Source organism: Cuculus canorus, chromosome 2 (genome assembly GCF_017976375.1).
Source record: "Cuculus canorus isolate bCucCan1 chromosome 2, bCucCan1.pri, whole genome shotgun sequence".
NCBI lineage: Eukaryota > Metazoa > Chordata > Aves > Cuculiformes > Cuculidae > Cuculus > Cuculus canorus.
Genome location: NC_071402.1, coordinates 18,103,072 through 18,121,073, shown reverse-complemented (window position 1 = coordinate 18,121,073; position 18,002 = coordinate 18,103,072). Strand labels below are relative to the sequence as shown.

The window sequence follows — 18,002 nt, the reverse complement described above, 5'->3', positions numbered from 1 at the left end:
TAACTTTCTTTTAAAGAAAAAGTTTGCACATAATTAGGCTGATCTCATGACATGGTAAACTGATGTTCATTAAATTTGAGCTGTTAATGAAGGACAATAGCATTCAGAACACTTGTGGGTTTTCCCTTCCTTGAAATTTGTTTTCTTATACAGAAAGGGAAGAATTCACTGGGTACCCCTGAGGATGCCAAAGGCCAAACAAAAATGTTGCAGAGCGTTAAAAGGAAATGTCTCAACTTAGCAGACTGTTCAAAAAACCTATCAAGCTCAGCCCTTGTCAACTAGAACCACAGTATTTATCCTCCTCTGCCCTGAAAGAGCTCTAATGTGTCCAAGGTTGTTCTAAAAGCAAACAAAAGGAATCTCTGTTCACCTACTTCTTTGTGCTTAGTGGATTTTAGGGCCAGGAGGGATCTTCCTTTGAGCCCATCCATATTACTGGGTTTCAGTTTTATCCTCATCCAATAGTTGTGATTAGAAACCCAGATTTCTGCTAGTGTTGCAATATATATATATCTAGCAATTATAATTCCATAAACTGCATTTCTTGAGACCATCTAGTAGGATTTTGTTGAATAAGCATTTAAAATGAACCCTTTGAAGTATTTGGGTATTTTTACATAGTTTCCAAGCCTATGTCAAGGAGAATTTCTGAATCATCATAAGTAGCCCGTATATATGGAAAAGACCTTAAAATTTTGGGTGGAAACTTAGGATTCACTGAGCAAAGAAGGAAAGGAAAGCAAGTATACTTGAGAACAGTTAGGGAAAAAGACATCTTCTCATTTTTGCGACAGCCTGTTATCTTTTCTGATATTAAACATGTTAAAACTGTATCTAGAAACTTATTCATGATGTGCCATTATAACATCAAAGAAATTAAAATAAAATGGTGCCATTGGGGGCGGTATCATACACCTATGCACAAAGAAAGAACATTTTAATAAACAAAATAAAGATATTATTTAAGCAGAATTATTTCTGTTCATTGTAATTCATATTTTAATATAGTAAATAATTAATTTAATTTTGTATATTGTATTTCCTCTTATACAATTAATAGGTTATCCATATAAAAAATATTCTACTGGATTTCAAAGATCAAGAATTATGATATACTCAATTTCTACCAAAAATGGAAACTCTAAAAACCTATTGAGTTTTGTCATTTTCTGTATAAAGTACCATTCTTAAAAACACTTTGTGAAATGGATTTTTAAAAAATAAATCATGGATTTATTAATATTAATGAATAAAAATATAAAGGTTTATGTTAAAACCAATAAAATAATTACAGTAACAAAATGAAAATAAAACATGTACCACAGTAAAAAATAAGAAGGAAAGTTACAAGTAGAAATCAACCCAAATCAGAAATGCATTTAGCACAAATTTAGATCCATTTTGATTTCTGTTAAGTACTTCTTTATTATTGTGTATTGATGTCACTTTTCCAGACATAATGCTTGATTTTTCAGTCTACTGAAATACAATCCTGTATAGTTCCCCAGATATCTATCTATCTGTCTGTCTGTCTATCTATCTTTGTTTTACATCCCAGATGGTCATATGACAAGAAGCAATGAAAGGATTTCCTGTAGTAAATTAAAGGCTCCTCTTGGGAAAGCACTAATTCATAGTCTGATCACGAAACTGTGAGTGAGAGTTCCAGAGTTCTAACTCAGACTGAACTAGGTTCCCCAATTATTTATTTTGTTAGTCTCTACACTAGCAAAATGAGGTTGATGCATACTTGTTTCAAAGCATAACATCAAATCAAATATTATCATTCTGGCTTTACAATGTGCAAATCACCTTTGTGCTACTATTAAATGTTAATATACTTGATACATACAAAAAAAGTAAAACAGGGAAAAGACATACACATGAAAAATGATAGATGATAATTTCTAAAGACATTGCTAATACAAGGCATAATGTAAAATATGTATTCTCTTATCTTAATTCCACTAACAGTTGAATGATGGTCCACCTATTTTTAAAAAGGATGATATCTGTCGTTGTAATGCAAGTACAGATGCAGCTGAGGCCGCACTGGGAATTTTGTGTAAAATTAATACCCAAATGTGTAGGCATTTTATTAAATACTGCCTCTAATTTCCTCAGCTGCCAAAGCGTCTAGCCAATCAAATGCTAGGTTGCAATACAAAATCTTAGTTATCTATTTATGACAAGATTATGATGACTAAAGGTAAAAACTATCAAGGTTTTCGCCTCCATTTATTATTGAATCATATAGGTAATCTGTGTTTCATAAGTAATAAAACAAGATAGAAAAGTTTTCAGCTTCGCATAGAATATCATAGCATATGAAATCATATAAAGAATTTTAAAAATCGATTGATAATTTCATCACTAATTTTGTAACAATTAGCTTTAGATCTCAGAAGTGTCTGATATCTAAATTCCTATTAATTTTTATATAGCAGAATATTTAATGATTTGTGCAAAATAATTTTATAAAGAAATAATCTGTTTTATCAGCCATTGTATTATTCTCATTTGTAATTATAAAACCACAGATGGACCATCTGATAAATATCTCAGTGATGTACTTTACAAACACTACTGTAATTATCTTATTTCTAGTTGTACAAACGCTATTTTCCAGTCACCCAATATAAGTAAAAAGAATACTAGTTTTTAAATATCTTGACACAAAGTTTTCAAATAAAACAGAAATGCCTTACAGAACTACTTAGATGATGCAGTTTACAGAAATGTTGAATATGGCACCATGTTACACTATAAAAACTGAAAAAAGTGTGTTTTCCTTTATTTTTCTTGGTAAATGTTATAAGGGTCTTTTTTTTTTTTAATTAAAATAATCACAACTAATACGTTAAAATCTAAAACTGAAAAATGCATTAAAAGTTATGCTGGTGTGCCCTGAAAAATCCTGGAAACAGAATCCATCACTACACATTAAGCAAAGTATTAGTGCAAGTATGTCCAAACTAAGGAGCTTCGAAAGCAAGTTATTTTACTACTATGAAGAATAATGAAACGTAGAATAAGCAGACATAGGCTAAGCAGTTAGTCCATCTTTATTTTAACAAATTATTCTTAAATATTTAAAATGTGGTTCTAGTCCAAAAAGAAACTCTATAAAAATGGCACATGCTTTTGCAATAGAGATCCTCTTTAATGTATTTAAAGTCATACATATTTAATTTATTTTAGAAAGTTTCCTGACTCCTTCTCATAAGTTAATCAGTGGTTGGTCCTGTAAGACGCTGGGCACTTTCAGTTTCTATTTTCTGTATTCAAAGTTGAAGGCACTAAGCATCTCCAGAAGTTTTAAAACTGCAGTCAGTTAATCAGTTTAAACTGTCAAAATCAATGAAGAAAAAAGTTTCGGAAAGTGACCTCATGTGTTGCTTAGAAAAAAGTGTGGTTCCACATTTCTAAATGAGGGTAGGCTTTGGATTGTGTGGCCTTTTTCTACTAGTAATGATTTTCAATTAAAATAATGCATATCCTGGCCATAACTCAGATTTCAGCTGGCACCTGGGAGAAAGAATATTTCTTTGTAAATACTGCAAAGTTAATGTGAGTTTTCTAACAAAATAACATGCCATTCTACAATGCCAGATTTATAGAATGTCTGCCTTTAGAGTAGAACCATTTTTAAAACTCCATCATGCAGACTGAAGAAACAAATTTAAGTCAGTTATATGATCAGAAACACATTCACAGTTTTGAAAACACACAAACAACACAGACAGCACAAACTTCACTCTTGCACTAGAAAAAAGTAACAAAAAAGGAGTACACTCACAGATAGAAAACTTGTTGCTGTTGTCTTTCCCTGGAAACAATTTAAATCCTCTAGATTTAAAATCTATGGCCTTTTTCACTAGTTAAAAAAACAAACAAAAACATGTATCAGGTAATACAGTCTAAAATATTTCATTCCATTTGACAAACTTAACCATGGAACTATATACAAATTAAGAGTACCGGCTACCTAAAAAGCTCATATTGTGTGTCTTTGTTGGAAAAGAATTTACAAAAACAAGTATTGAGACCAATTTGTGTACCTGGCAAAGGAAAGAACTACAATTTGTAACTTAATTTTTCTCCTGCATAAGCAAGAAAAAAAAAAAATTGTGGCCAAAAGTGTTTATTTCCATGCACCATATAGTTGTGTAAAACATTGTCACACATTTATGGAACCTGGAAGATAAAAATAATAGATATGTTTTCTTTAAAACAGTGGAACAGCTGAATCTTATCTGGTGTTTCTTCTGTATTAAGGAGCTGTAGAAGAGTAGTGTTTATCCCCTTCTTTCTCCCTCCATCAAAGGAAAAAAAAAAAAAAAAGCACATAATACTGTCAAATGCTAGCATATTTGCCAACTGAAAAGTCACTAGCCTTGTAAAAAAAGGTAAAATAAAGGTACTATGATGTTTTTAAAGAGCTATTTTTTGGAAATTTTAACTCAGTTTTCTTCCCATTGAAAGAAAATTTAAAAGGAAAAAAAGAGTCATCCACATCGTGCTATCGAAAGCAGGTTGAAATCCAATATATGTGCTTAGGCCTGAATTCCAGAAGCAATATAGGACATATATTAATCCATATATACTCTGAAAAAGTTTACACAGCAGTGGAAATGCCAACACATATTTTATCAACAGATTTTGCCTGAAATTTCAGATTTTAAAATTTACACTAGAAGTCAGTATTGCATTTGGGAAAAAGACCAAACAGCGACAACAGCTAAAAATCTACAATGTTTTGTCCTTCTAAAAGTAACACATTAGAATACGCTGTCAAGATTTACAGGCACCCAGATTACCTCCTCAATCCAAAAGTATCTCCACTAGTTGTTTTCAAAATCTGCCTTGGCTGTGTTCCTAGCTGTAGTATGGAAGAATATTTTTTAGAAAATATGGAGATTTTATTATCTGTGTTTAGATTACATAGGCAAAAAAAAAAGAAATATTTTGATCATAGAAAATAACACTGTATCATTAAATTAAGAATAATGGGCTAATTTTCTGGTTTAACTACAGAGATTTGGGTAAAACAATGAAATACAGTCTATTGTTCTTCTGCAACTGGTCCTCTTTCTAGCTTGAAAACTACGATTTGCAAAGTGTGATATGGAAGGTAGTTGGCTCCAACCTTGAGAGCACTGCTGAATGATTTTTGTAAAAGTCCTTCTTTAGGGCTGCATTTGTGATAACTAGCTTTCGCTAGCCTCAACATATTTTTGAAACAAAATAACAAAAAGAAAGTAAACAAAAAACATTATTGATATCAAAAGTTAAGAAAATAATGCAAAACCAGCACAAGAATATTTTTTTCATCATTAAACTAAGTGCCTCTTTTCTCCAATGCTATCTGCCAGTGAACAATGAATGACAGATAAAAATGAACCTTCTAAAAAAAAATAAATTTAAACAACACATTAATTTTAGGTACATCATACTCAAATGACTTTATAGATTAGATATATTTAAAAAATATATGGAAGAAGATGCTGTATGTTGACTACAAGCAACTACTGTTGATGAAGACACCAGAAATTAAAGGAACTAGGTCTAAGAGAAGCTAACCCTAGAAGGTAGCCAGTACATCATCAAAGAACTTTTCAGCACCTGTTAACTTCTTATAAAAAAATCAACGAATAATCAAAGAAACCCTTAAATAAGCCCTAAATGCCAAAGCACAAAATGCCATTTTTGTTATTAAATAGAAGTAATCATTACCATGCACAAGAGCAGAACAAGATTCAAGAGAAAACAGCATGCTACTAACAAAGATGATTTATAGGATAGATCTAGGACTTGATGATAAATATGTTTACACTTCTGATGGAAGAGACCACACTTTCTTCTAAATACATAAAGGTTTGTTACTCAAGAGGTGAAATGTAAATTTCCTTGTGTATCATCATAATGTAACAGAAATACTGCTAATGGCTCTGGGAAATACATTATTTGCAGGAGCATGACGTATGTGTTGCCACAAAACACTAAAGTAGCATTATTTATCCTCAACATCAGAAGAGCTCCTCCTCCAAACTAATTGGATTCCAGAAGCACTTCTATCCTCAGTGGAAGTCATGGACCCAAGAACAGTACCTTCACGTTGTGGAGTATGATTGGAATAACAGTAATGCTCTCTCATCATTATGTGAGGTTTTTTAGATGCTACTTCTACATAAATACGATTGTAGGAGTACAGTAAGCCTCTTTTGGCCTTTTCTGAACATCAGTGTGAAATATGTCCTCACGAATCAGAAGATAGGCCTAGCTACTCTTCCAAAACCTAAGTAAAACGGTAATCACCTTGAATACATGATCTCAGATGCTGAGATGGTTTGAAATACATTAGGGAGATCTTTGGCCTTAATTTTCAGAAATCATCATAACAGCACATTAAAGAATGAAGATTGGTTTGGATTTGTTTGTTTATTTCTACTCATACTCAATCTATGATTTATGTACGCAAGAAACAGTTCACAAGATCCAAGGTGGAACTGAAATAGTTACAAGACCGTCTTGGTGAACACATTATTTAAAAGAATTGGAGGCTTTCATAACTATTCACATCATTTTGCCGGGGTTATTAATACTAGTAGGAAAAGCAAACACTCTTTACACTACAAGAGAAGAATTTTACTTTTAACTATGTTTTATACATTGAAACAGTAGTTTCTGAAAACTGTGAAGAAGTAGTCACAGAAATTTACTAGGTTCAAACATGGTATGACTAAACTATGTGTTTGGCTGCATATGCATGTACATACAGAAAAACTACCCCATCAAAACTACATATCTATATGACTCATGACACTCAAATATTTTCAGAAATAATACGAAATATTAAACAAATATAGTTCGGTGGTTAAATGCCTGAGTGCTAAATTACGTTTGTGTTATGTTACTAAGAATTTCTTGGACCTTTAAAAATTAATATAAAAAATAACATTTAAGAATACTCAAATCTTCTTATATGTTAATATTTTTACATAAATATTAATATAAGAACATAAGACTCTTACTGCAAAATATACTGACTTTTTTCCGAGTCCAATTTTTTGTAGACCTGGCTTTCACTGATTAAAAAAACAAAGAAGAAAACCTGAGGACATATCCACATTGATTTCCTATATCAGTCTTCAAAATCTTTAACAGCTCTTCAGAAAACCTCTCATTCCCCATTCTTCCTTTTCTTTCCCTGCTTCTAAGTAAAGCTCTTAAAAATTAGGATATATGTATATATTTTCTAACAAATCCTTAAAAAGTGTATATCAAATAATCCCAGGGCTTTATCATTCACTGAGCTGTTAAAAAAAAATCAAGTTAATTAAATAATGTCCTCTTGAATGTTTGTTTTAAACAGTTTGATTATCATCTCATTAATTCCTCTTAAGAAATCTTTAAAATTTCTTTAAATTATTTTAAAATCTTTAAAAAAGTCTTCCTGCCTCATAACATTATAAATTTTTCCATAGCATGTAGCAAAAAGAGATGTTTGCTTAATGGGGAATGCTAAGTAGCAAGTATTTTTCTCCCTAAGTTATTTTTTCCTATTACTAACATACTAAACAAAGTCAGATATCGTAAAGCATAGCATAAGGTATAATAGTTGAGTGTTCTTAGAGAATAAGAGTGAAAGGATAGAGAATAAGGGCTTTGTAAGAAAATCAGACAAAAATAGAGCTGAAAACAGAAAAATAAAAGAGAATGGAGATAAATTAATAAAATTAATAAGATTTTGAAAACAAATAGCTAAGTATAATAAAATCTCCAAAATATATACCTATAGTTTAATCCTCAAACTGAGTAGATATGCTGAAAATTTACAAATGCTTGGTGACTTTTCTGCTCTTTAGAAGGAGAACAGAAGTTAGGAGTAGTGAAATGTGTTGGAATTTAATGTTCTCTTGAAAATAAATGAGATTTGAAATCCTAAGGAAAGCATTCAGTTACTATTTGAACTGCTACATGACAACTAGTGTCATATATTAAGATTTCCTGGTGCTATTTGAGCTTGGGTTTGATAAGCAATTTTTTTTTTCTTCAACCTTTGTATCTATTTCAGACTGAGGTTTTTTCTATATTTCATTTATGAACTGTTCCAGTGATCTTGTTACTCTGCTCGTACTTTGTACTCATTTTTGTCTACAGTACAGAGGTCATACTTTAGAATTCTTTTGTAATGGATATTGTCTTAGAATGGAGCGCATCATAATGATATACTAAAATTAATTAAGTCTTCAAAATAATTTCAATCTTTCCCTCTTTTTGTCTTTGTGGTGTGTATAGTTTTTTACTTCGTTGTAACTCTTGGTGCATATAGCTATATACTTCCAATACTCTATATAATCTTTGCAAATATTCAGTTCATTGGGAAAAAAGCACAATACTTTATTTCTTCATTTTTCAATATAAGAAATTAAACCACTGCTCAACTGCCTCCACTAATTGTTATTCCTGAATAAAATGATATAGCTAAATTTTATTACTCTTACTTGTAAAAGAAAGAAAAGGATGGGTACTATAAATTATTTATTCTGAGTTCATCTTATATGATAGGAGTTATTTATTTCTGGGGTAGAGGTCCAGATTAATTACAATTAAGAACAAAACTCCAGTGACTTGATCGGAGATGTTTCATTTTCAATGCACTTCACACATCTTCAGTAGAAATAAGTTTAATTTAAAAGTTTCAGACTTAATTTCTAAAATTATTTAAATTCATGTTGTGGTCCCTTTAAGAACTCCAGAAGTGTAACATCAGCAAAAGTGAGATTCTGACTTGATTGTGTTTGACATAGATAGATCAAGGATTCTTCTCAATTGCATGAAAGAATGAAAACTCTGCTGCATTAATTTCATCAGAAATTGCATTTATTTTATTCTGATTGTGCTTAAGATTTTTTTAGAAATCCTTGTACTCCGTGTTCTCTATTACCACCAGAAGTAAGATTACCATCACTCTCAGAGATATTTAATTAGGAAGCATGTGTACTTGCATAATAAAATGTTCATGGATAGGATAGGATAGGATAGGATAGGATAGGATAGGATAGGATAGGATAGGATAGGATAGGACAGTGTAGTTCAGTTGGAAGAGACCTACAGTAATCTTCTAAACTGACCACTTGAACACTTCAAGGCTGACCAAAAATTAAAGCATACTATTAAATAGTATTTGGCACTGTCCAAATGTCTCTTGGCATTTGGATATTTGTCTCTCAGCATTTGGATATATGTCTCTTAGCACATCTTTAGATAGTACTAGTATGCTATAAAAGCACTCAGAAGTAAAAATTCTGAAGTATCTCTTATGATGTTTGCATATACTGAAGTAAAAATTCTACAGCCTTCAGGAAGAAAAGATAGAGTTGATGTGGATTATAAAACAATTTGATAACGCTACCAGCATTACTAAACTCTGAATTCTTAGTGTATGAAACAAAGATAGTAGAAAATACCAATAATGTCAGATTATCCCCTACTAATGCAGTTATGATCAGGGCAGCAGTACTTGAATATTCAAACAAAATAAACGATGCAAAAAATCACATTCAATTTCCTTCCTGATTTTACATCTGAAGAAGACAGATCATACTAGAAACTGTGGTTGTAGCATCCACATGAATTGCTGTTGAATGCTTCGCATTTGAAGCTTGAATCAAAGTGGTTAGGGACCTCCATTTTTTTCCTCCTACTGCGGAACAGAGGAAGAGACACACTTTCCTGAGTAAGAGTGCTTGGTTTTATTAGAGCCCAAGACCTAAATGTTGCTGTATTTCTCTTGCAGCTATCATATATAAATATTTTTCTCATTAGCCTTTCAAGTTGCATCTCAAAAGCAAGCTTTTAACTCTTATTCACTCCCTTTTTCTACCAGAAGGTATCATCATTGCAATAACAAGAACTCTTCTCACTCCTGTCTCTAATGTATCTACTTATATATTATGTAGTCCCTATTTAAGTTCTCCACATACTGGCATTCACTTCCTGAAACATTTATTCTTTCATCTTGTCTTACATTTTATTTTGTAAGGTGGGGTAATCAGAACAACATAACACCATTACAGTTCTTTTATTCTTCTGTTTCTGTCTGAATTATTTTATTGGAGGAATTGTAATTATATACAGTATTTCTCATGAGATCTCATTGCTGCCTTATAAAATGGTACTTGTACTTCCCTACCTCTAAAGGAAGTTTTTATCAAATGCATCTAGGTTTCCTTTTTCCTCTCTTAAACAGTTACCACAAAGTCTTATCCTTTTCAGTTATTTCCGACTAATGAGATTAGGGAAGAAATTCTTCAGCCAGCCTTTGACACAACCTACAGTCACTGTTGAACTCCAGATATTGTGTGTGGTAGACTAATTCATATATACCAGTTTTATTTTAGATAGATAAAAACCTCTACTGCTCTCTATACATCTCTTTCACACATACACTTCAAAAAATATCAGTTTGGATAACAAAATAGTATTATTATTGTTTACTCATTTGAAAGATTTTATTCACAGAACAATCTTATGGAAGCCAACAGTGTGATTCTTATTCTATAATTAGCATTTGCGTTATTCTAATCTCCCTAGTAACATTCTCAATAAAGCCTACAATGAAGATGACATTTACAGTATATCTCTACTATTTTAAATGTAAGCGTATATGATAGAGTAAGTTTTAGTAAATTCTATTTAGTATATAAAATTTTATCTTTGTAAGTATTTATTAATTTGCATATATCTGGGAGTATAATTCTTAAATTATGTTCAAGAGCACAGGCAACAATATATTTCCTAAGTAAAAAACAACTTTGAACATCTGCTAAATAGATAGAGAATTTTGAAAGGTATTTACATACATTTCTTAAGTAGCTCTTCCATATAATTCCATAGTAATTTGATACGACAGGCAAGACAAGTAGTTTTTATACTTCCATGCACATTTCATTGTCAAAGAAATGCTAGAGTACTTCAACAGAAACCTACTGAAATATCCATAGAAACACTTGTGGTATATCTCCATATATTGGAACTTTCTTCAAGCCAATTAATAACAATCTCTTATTCACAAACATTCCTTCAAAATATGCCCGTGTCATTGTAAGGATGAATACTTTATGGAAGACCATTACAAGTTATTTAATGAGGGTGAATTTGATATTTTTTTCATAGAAACTATAAGTATACTATCAAATATTGGGATTTGCCAAGGAAAATTTGTAGTTTCTTTCTCAGTATATGAATACCCACTCTAACGGGATCATAGAATCATAGAATGGTTTGGGTTGGAAGGGACCTTAAAGATCATCTGATTCCAACCCCCCTGTGATGGGCAGGGACACATCCCACTGGATAGCATACACAATATACTGTTCTGTGGGTATGTTATAGTAAAAAGTATTTAACAGATTTTGCCTAAAGAATGCTAGCAAAATCAAGACTTTAAATGTGGCATGAGACAATAAACCCCACACAGAACTATTTATGGGCTTTTTTCTCCAATCAAGTCTATACAAGACTGATTTCATCTGCATGTGGGCTATGGTACCTTTTAGTACCTGTAACACTACTTTAATATGTGACACATAAACATCATAACTTATTTTAGCAGTATATTTACCTCTAAACTATACTTTTTTTTTTTTTTTTTCCAAATGTAAGGTTTAGCACCTTAATATGACAAAGTCATTCAGAAGTATGTGTCTTATCTGTATCTCATATTAAAGGACAAGTCAAAGAAGAAAAGGACAGTTAGAAATCAGTGGAGAGGACATTGTAGTCTCATGATTACAAACAGGAGATTGAAGAAACTGTATATCACAATTACTGACAAATTTAACTGCCAATTTAGTATGCTTTCACATCTTTAAATTAGAAGAGACTATTACAAGCTTCAGATACTCCCTCACAACTTAAAATAACCCTGCTTTTTTAACTTGACCAGAGATGTTCTTAAATGAATGCATAGCCACACAACAAGTACAAACTAAACTCTATTAACTTATAGCAGATTATAACAACAAAGATACTTCAGATTTGTACAGAAATTAATAAAAGTAAAAAATATATTGCTGATTAATGATCTCTGTGTCATATGCAAACCAAATACAGTGTTTATTTTTCAGTTATCCTACTGAAATATGTTTAAAATTCTGTGGAACTCCATCTATTTTAATAGATGCTAGTAAATGAAGCTACAATAACTTACATTGACTATCTGATCCAGTAGGATAACAGACGCCAAACTAAAATTGTCTTTAAAAAATATCAACCATATAATGAGAGTTCTACAAACTGCTTGTGTTTTAAAAGATCATGGAATCACAGAATGTTTTAGGTTGGAAGAGACCCTAAAGATCATCTGGTTCCAACCCCTCTGCCGTGGGCAGGGACATCTCCCACTAGATCAGATAGCCCAAGGCCCCACCCAGCCTGGCCTTGAACAATTCCAGGTAAGAGACAACTATAGATGATCCTCCTCCATACATTTATGTTTATTAAATCATAATGAAAAATAAATTAATATAAAATAATGAGTTAACACTCAATAAAAATTAAAAGTACATACTAAAGAATATTGAATCACATTAACCTGCAAAATGAAGCTGTTCTTCCCTTGAACTTGTGAATGTGGAAAAACATTCCACATGCAATTTTTTTCTGTATAATAATGTCGGTTAAAATAGCATTGCAGTTTCTTAGCCTCATGTTTCAGATATAATCTTTACCTTTTAACACAACAAATAACACTTTGTTTATACTACAAATGTTGCTTCAGCATGTGGTTAAATCATACTAATATAGGATCATATCAAATTTTTAGCTTTACTGCTTTAATACTTGTAACTGAATTCCCTTTGAACTGAATTCCCAATGAACTTTACTTCATTCATTGATTTCCTGTTTGACAGAATAAAAATTTACAGATGTTTTAAAAAGCCAAATTTGTGTTGGATATTTAAGCAGAAGGTAGATGATTACAACTCCATCACTGATTAGTTCAGAATAAAGCAGTTATTTATAAAATATATACTTTTTTGCTTTAGTTGGTTATGTCTAAACACATAAGCAGCACAGATTAATATCTTAATCTCAACTCTAAATTTTCATCAGATCTCACACTAGGCTTGATAGAGAAATGTAATGACACAAGCTATAAAGTGGCATCAAAAGAAAATTACTGATATTTCCATTTTGTCTTTTCACAAATCAAATGAATTTGAATTAATATGACAATATTATTATTAATTTCATTTTTCCATCTGGCTGCCCCACTAGAACTCAGCTTCAAGATTTAATCTTTAATCTAAGATTTAATTTTTTTCACATTTCCTGAAAGGATACCTGATCTTTCACTTTTAATTCCTAAAACATATTTTTCTGTAACTACATGGGCACAAGTAAAATAATATCCAATACCTCTATGAGTAACAACTGCAAGTTCTTTAGTTCTTTCTATCTGCTCAGCATTTCTTGGTCGTCTTCTTGTGCTTTGTAAATTTGCTTGCTGAAGGGAGAGTGCTTCCTTGGAAGTGGCCGACTCCAGAACTGATTTTCTTACATTCATAGCTTGCACTTGTTGCTCTTCAGAAGGCTGTTTATAGGTGGTCACTGCACTGGATACAGCAACATCAGCAGATGTGCTAGCAACAGTAATAGCACCAGTAGTGGCCGCAATACGCTCCTCTAACTCACCAGTGGAGGCAGTTTTGATCAAAGTGGAAGAACCTGTGGGACACACAGTAGCACTGGATGCTAACTTTTTCTTTTAAATTGTGTTTTCCTGATCAACCTAAGAGATTAAATTTCCCCCTGTTTAACATAGTAAAGACAACTGACATGAAAAGAGGAAAGTTGATATGCTTTATTTACAAAATTGAAGTAATTAGAACATTTTTTAACGCTAGTGAAAGCTTTGTAATTATATCAACATTACATTTAGCTTTAAATGTCCTCAAAATCTTATAGTATAAACTTTTGTACCAGTCAGAAAGACAGCACATAATTTCCACCCCTGCAAATTCAGTCCTGAAAACAGCATGGCTAGAGAAAAATATACAGCTATATCCTTAACAGGGATCTCACATTTAGCAAAGTGATAACCACCCTATCGAGGAGTGATACAACAGCATCGTATAGTAACCTAGTCGTAGGCAAAGCTTTCATAGTCCTATTGTTAATAAGGCTGCCAAATTTGTTCATACATTTGTTTCTTTTCATCAAAGCTTGCCAGAGCTCTAAAAGCTCATTTAGGCTTGATATGAGGCCAAGGGTAGATGGATAGTAAAAGGCACGCATTTAAACAAAACATCTATGCATAATTATCTATGCTTGATCTTGGACAAAGGCTGCATCTGTAACTCTTTTTGCTCTCTGATTCCAGTAATAGGCCAGGCTATTTCACTCAAAAAACCCACCCACAAAGTGTTTGATGAGTTAAAAAATTGCCCATGTTTGTGAAAATATTACACTTCTAACTTGTATAGTAGCTAAAACATAACACCCATATGGGCTTTTTTAAAATATTTTATTAAACTTCTCAGCCTTTCCTATTCCCTAGATTTGGATGCAACAGTTTGGAGGCCTACTCTCACACCTGTGAGCACTTAGAACATCTAACACAGTAGCAACTCCATCTTGACTGGAGTGAATAAATGACTGGGCAATGCATAATGAAATTAATAATAACAAATTAGAATAAACAAAGTTTACATAGCATGAACTGTACCGTGTTATACTAGTATCTTTAGAACAGGACTTTTTCTTTTTCCATAATAATAATTAAGAGACATTTGAACAGTCATTCAATGATATTCTGCACTTCTTTTTATTTCTGAGCCTTCCACTTAAACAGACTTTCATATTTCTCTTTAAGTGTAGTGTGTGATGACAGATTGGAAATACCTGTTCTGCAGCACAGCACTTCTAAATCACACAAAGGTGATTACCCCTGCAAAACTAAGCAACTTCAAAACCACCAGGTAAAACTCCAGGTTTATGCATCAGAGGCTGAACCAAAACCTAGTTACTGTTCTATGACAGCTAACTATATGAGCAACTAACACAGTCCAAGACATCTTTTGTTCTTTATTTCAGAATAAAAGAAGAAAATTGTCACAACAATGAATAATATCAAAAGACTAAACTAGTTATGATTCAGGATACAATAAAATTTGACAGAATGGTATCAAGAATATAACAGAAAATAGAAGCACATGGTAAAGAAATATTTTGGAACACGACAATGTTGATAAAAACAAAGAAAACTTATCATGTATTACATAACCATTATTAGTCAAGGAAAATATATATGGAAGCATTTTTATCATGCAAGGACATACCCCCAACATCAAGCTTAAAGCAAAATTATATTCAGAACCTCAGACTAATAACTTATTATGTCCTAGTGCTTTAAAGATGCACAGCACTTTAAATGAAAAAAAAAGTTAAGATAAATTTCATCCTTGAAAAAAAAAAAGCAAAATACCTACTAAGATCAGTAAAATGTAAAAGTGTGGTATGATTTACATGGAAAAAAATGTTATGTATAAACAATCTGGTAAGTATCGGCTACTGCACAGAATAGATGCATTCCTGTTTGCCTAAATATGATTTGTAATCTGTAAAAGCATAAAGTCTGGTTTCTTCATATTCAGGTTTACACCAATTGGAACACCTGTGTGGTATGAGCAATGTCATATACTTCAGCCACCTACAGTTAAATTTTACATTTCAGTTTGTTAAAGAGTCTATTTTAAACATTGTAGTTTCTTATATAAAACCAAACAAATGAACAAACAAAGCCAAACCAAACAGAAAAAGCAAACCATAAAACAGTCACATATTCTTTCACTTAAAAAAAAACCAAAACACAACTTGCAATGAAAATTGGTACAAGAAAGAAGAAAGGAAAAATTATTTCTGCTTTTTGGATAAAATTTAGACCAACAATTTTCAGTCACTGATGTCAACTCAGACGTAGGTCATCAATTTGAATTCGCTATCAGCAACTGAGAAAATCTAAATCTTGAGGAACTGCCAGACTGCACCACGTGAAGGCAGAGGTGTAAATATGTGGAGACAAGAAAGAGTAATTGTTGCTCCAGCTGTTGGTTCACAAAAAAATGGAACCTGACCAACCCAAGATAACACAGCCTGAAACCTACTAAACTGGACAAGCACTTCTCTAAGTGAGTCCTTGTGGATGAAGAACAGATTAAAATCAGTAAAACTGAGAACTTTTCATGTGTCAAATTAGACTGCATAGCTGAGGAAATGTTTGAAGTGATATTTAAACACAAAAATTCACAACTATATGGAAGCTGATGATCTACAGAGCAATTGAGTTCAGAATACTAATCTGAATGAAACAGTGCTCCAAAGTGTTGTAACTGCTAAAACTCTGGATAATTCAAACATATGGAAGACCCATAAGCCTTTCTATTTATATGGGAGTGGAGGTTGCTCCTGATTCCAGGATCATTTTTAGTAAAGGAAAGAGGCAACAGTCTTTGACATTTGCCTGAGACAAAGCTTCAAAAATAGCTTATGAATCTGTGCTGGATGCACTTCGAATGTGCAATGTGCTACAAGTATACACAAGGTCCCTGTTGTAAACATGATAGCAAAGGAAATTTACCCCAGATACACTCACAGAGGAAGTTCCCATTTAAATTAATCTAATGGACTAAGTTTTTACAAGTAGTCCCTGGGGGAGTTAAATTATCTAGAGATAATGAATACCTTTGCCTTCTCTGCAGAAGCATTGACTAGCAAAAGAAATAAAGCAGAAAATGGTATCCAATACAGTGAAGATATGTTTATTGAAAAGAATTTTTTTTCTTCCCTTGTAGAAAACTGTGACTTGAGGAAGCTTCCCTTTAAATTCCTTTCTGGGGAATGCCAGAAAAATGTATATTCCCTCTCCAATCAGTACAGATATTTAAAATGTATTCATGTAAGGTGTAAGTCATGTGCCAATATTAAATTAAAATTTAACAATATATAGAAACTGTAAGCCTGGAAAAAAGTAGTTACAGTAGTTTGTATGTGTGGAAAGCAGAATAGAGAAATTAAATTCTTGTTATAGATCTTAATTTGAATCTCTATAAGCCTTAGAAATAAGTTATTATATATATATTATATATATAATTTATATAATTTATATTATATATAATTTATATAATAACTTATATAATAAGTTATAAGTTGTATAACTTATATATTATAAGTTATTATATAAATCAATTAATTTCAGACAAACTAAATTTTATACTCATTTTAGAAGCTTGATCTCTATGGTGTGTTAACATGTTGTGTCCAATCCCAGATTAAGATGTACATTTCAGCTGCGGATGTTCTATCCCATTAAACCAGAATTGTTTTTCTCTTCCACCACCACAAGCTTTCAGAAGGTGAAGTATTAGCAATTAGTCACCATGCGATAACACATGATTTAAGATTGGGATTTTATTTCATAAAATTAACGTAATTAACTACCAATATTTAATTACCATTCTTTCTTACATGATATGAATGAGAATTATGTTGTAGCAGGATTCACACAGGTAGGTTTTTAAGGAAAATTAATTCATTCACTAAGTGGAAGTGACAGTATATTAAATAAAGCTTTGACATGAAGTATGTTACTGTAATTTCTGCTATTACAAGATAAGTGTTACAATTTCACAGACTGAAAGCATGGCCAGAAAAACCTGACTATGTTGAAAACCCTCCATTAAATCTGTGAAATGCAACTAAAAAAGTTGATTCATAAACAAGTATTTGGCAATGGTTTTAAAGATTTTCTAAATTTCCTTTTATTTCAGAGACAGCTGATGGACAAATAAACATTCTAACACTATTTATTTGTCAAGTCGTTAGTAATATTATGCTGATTAGGAGTCAAACTGATCGAAAAACAGAAAGCATTCTGTAGGGTGCTGTAGTGTTTGGTTTATGCAACACTGGGATTAAAACAATTTTTATCC

At 31.9% G+C, this 18,002-nt stretch overlaps 1 protein-coding gene across 3 annotated transcripts in view; it reads right to left on the bottom strand.

Annotated features, from left to right (window-relative positions):
• The window catches only part of CSMD3 (CUB and Sushi multiple domains 3), a 610,540-nt gene that overhangs the window by 349,939 nt on the left and 242,599 nt on the right, over nucleotides 1-18,002 (bottom strand). The window contains exons 7-8 of one of the 3 annotated variants that reach the window (XM_054060149.1): nucleotides 13,432-13,740; nucleotides 3,803-3,880 (exon numbers count right to left, since the gene is read on the bottom strand). The exons of 1 other annotated variant lie outside the window; for it this stretch is intronic. In XM_054060149.1, the coding sequence (XP_053916124.1) occupies nucleotides 3,803-3,880; nucleotides 13,432-13,740 (387 nt within the window). The remainder of the gene's footprint in view (nucleotides 1-3,802; nucleotides 3,881-13,431; nucleotides 13,741-18,002) is intronic. One more of the 3 variants, XM_054060147.1, reaches the window with a different exon arrangement.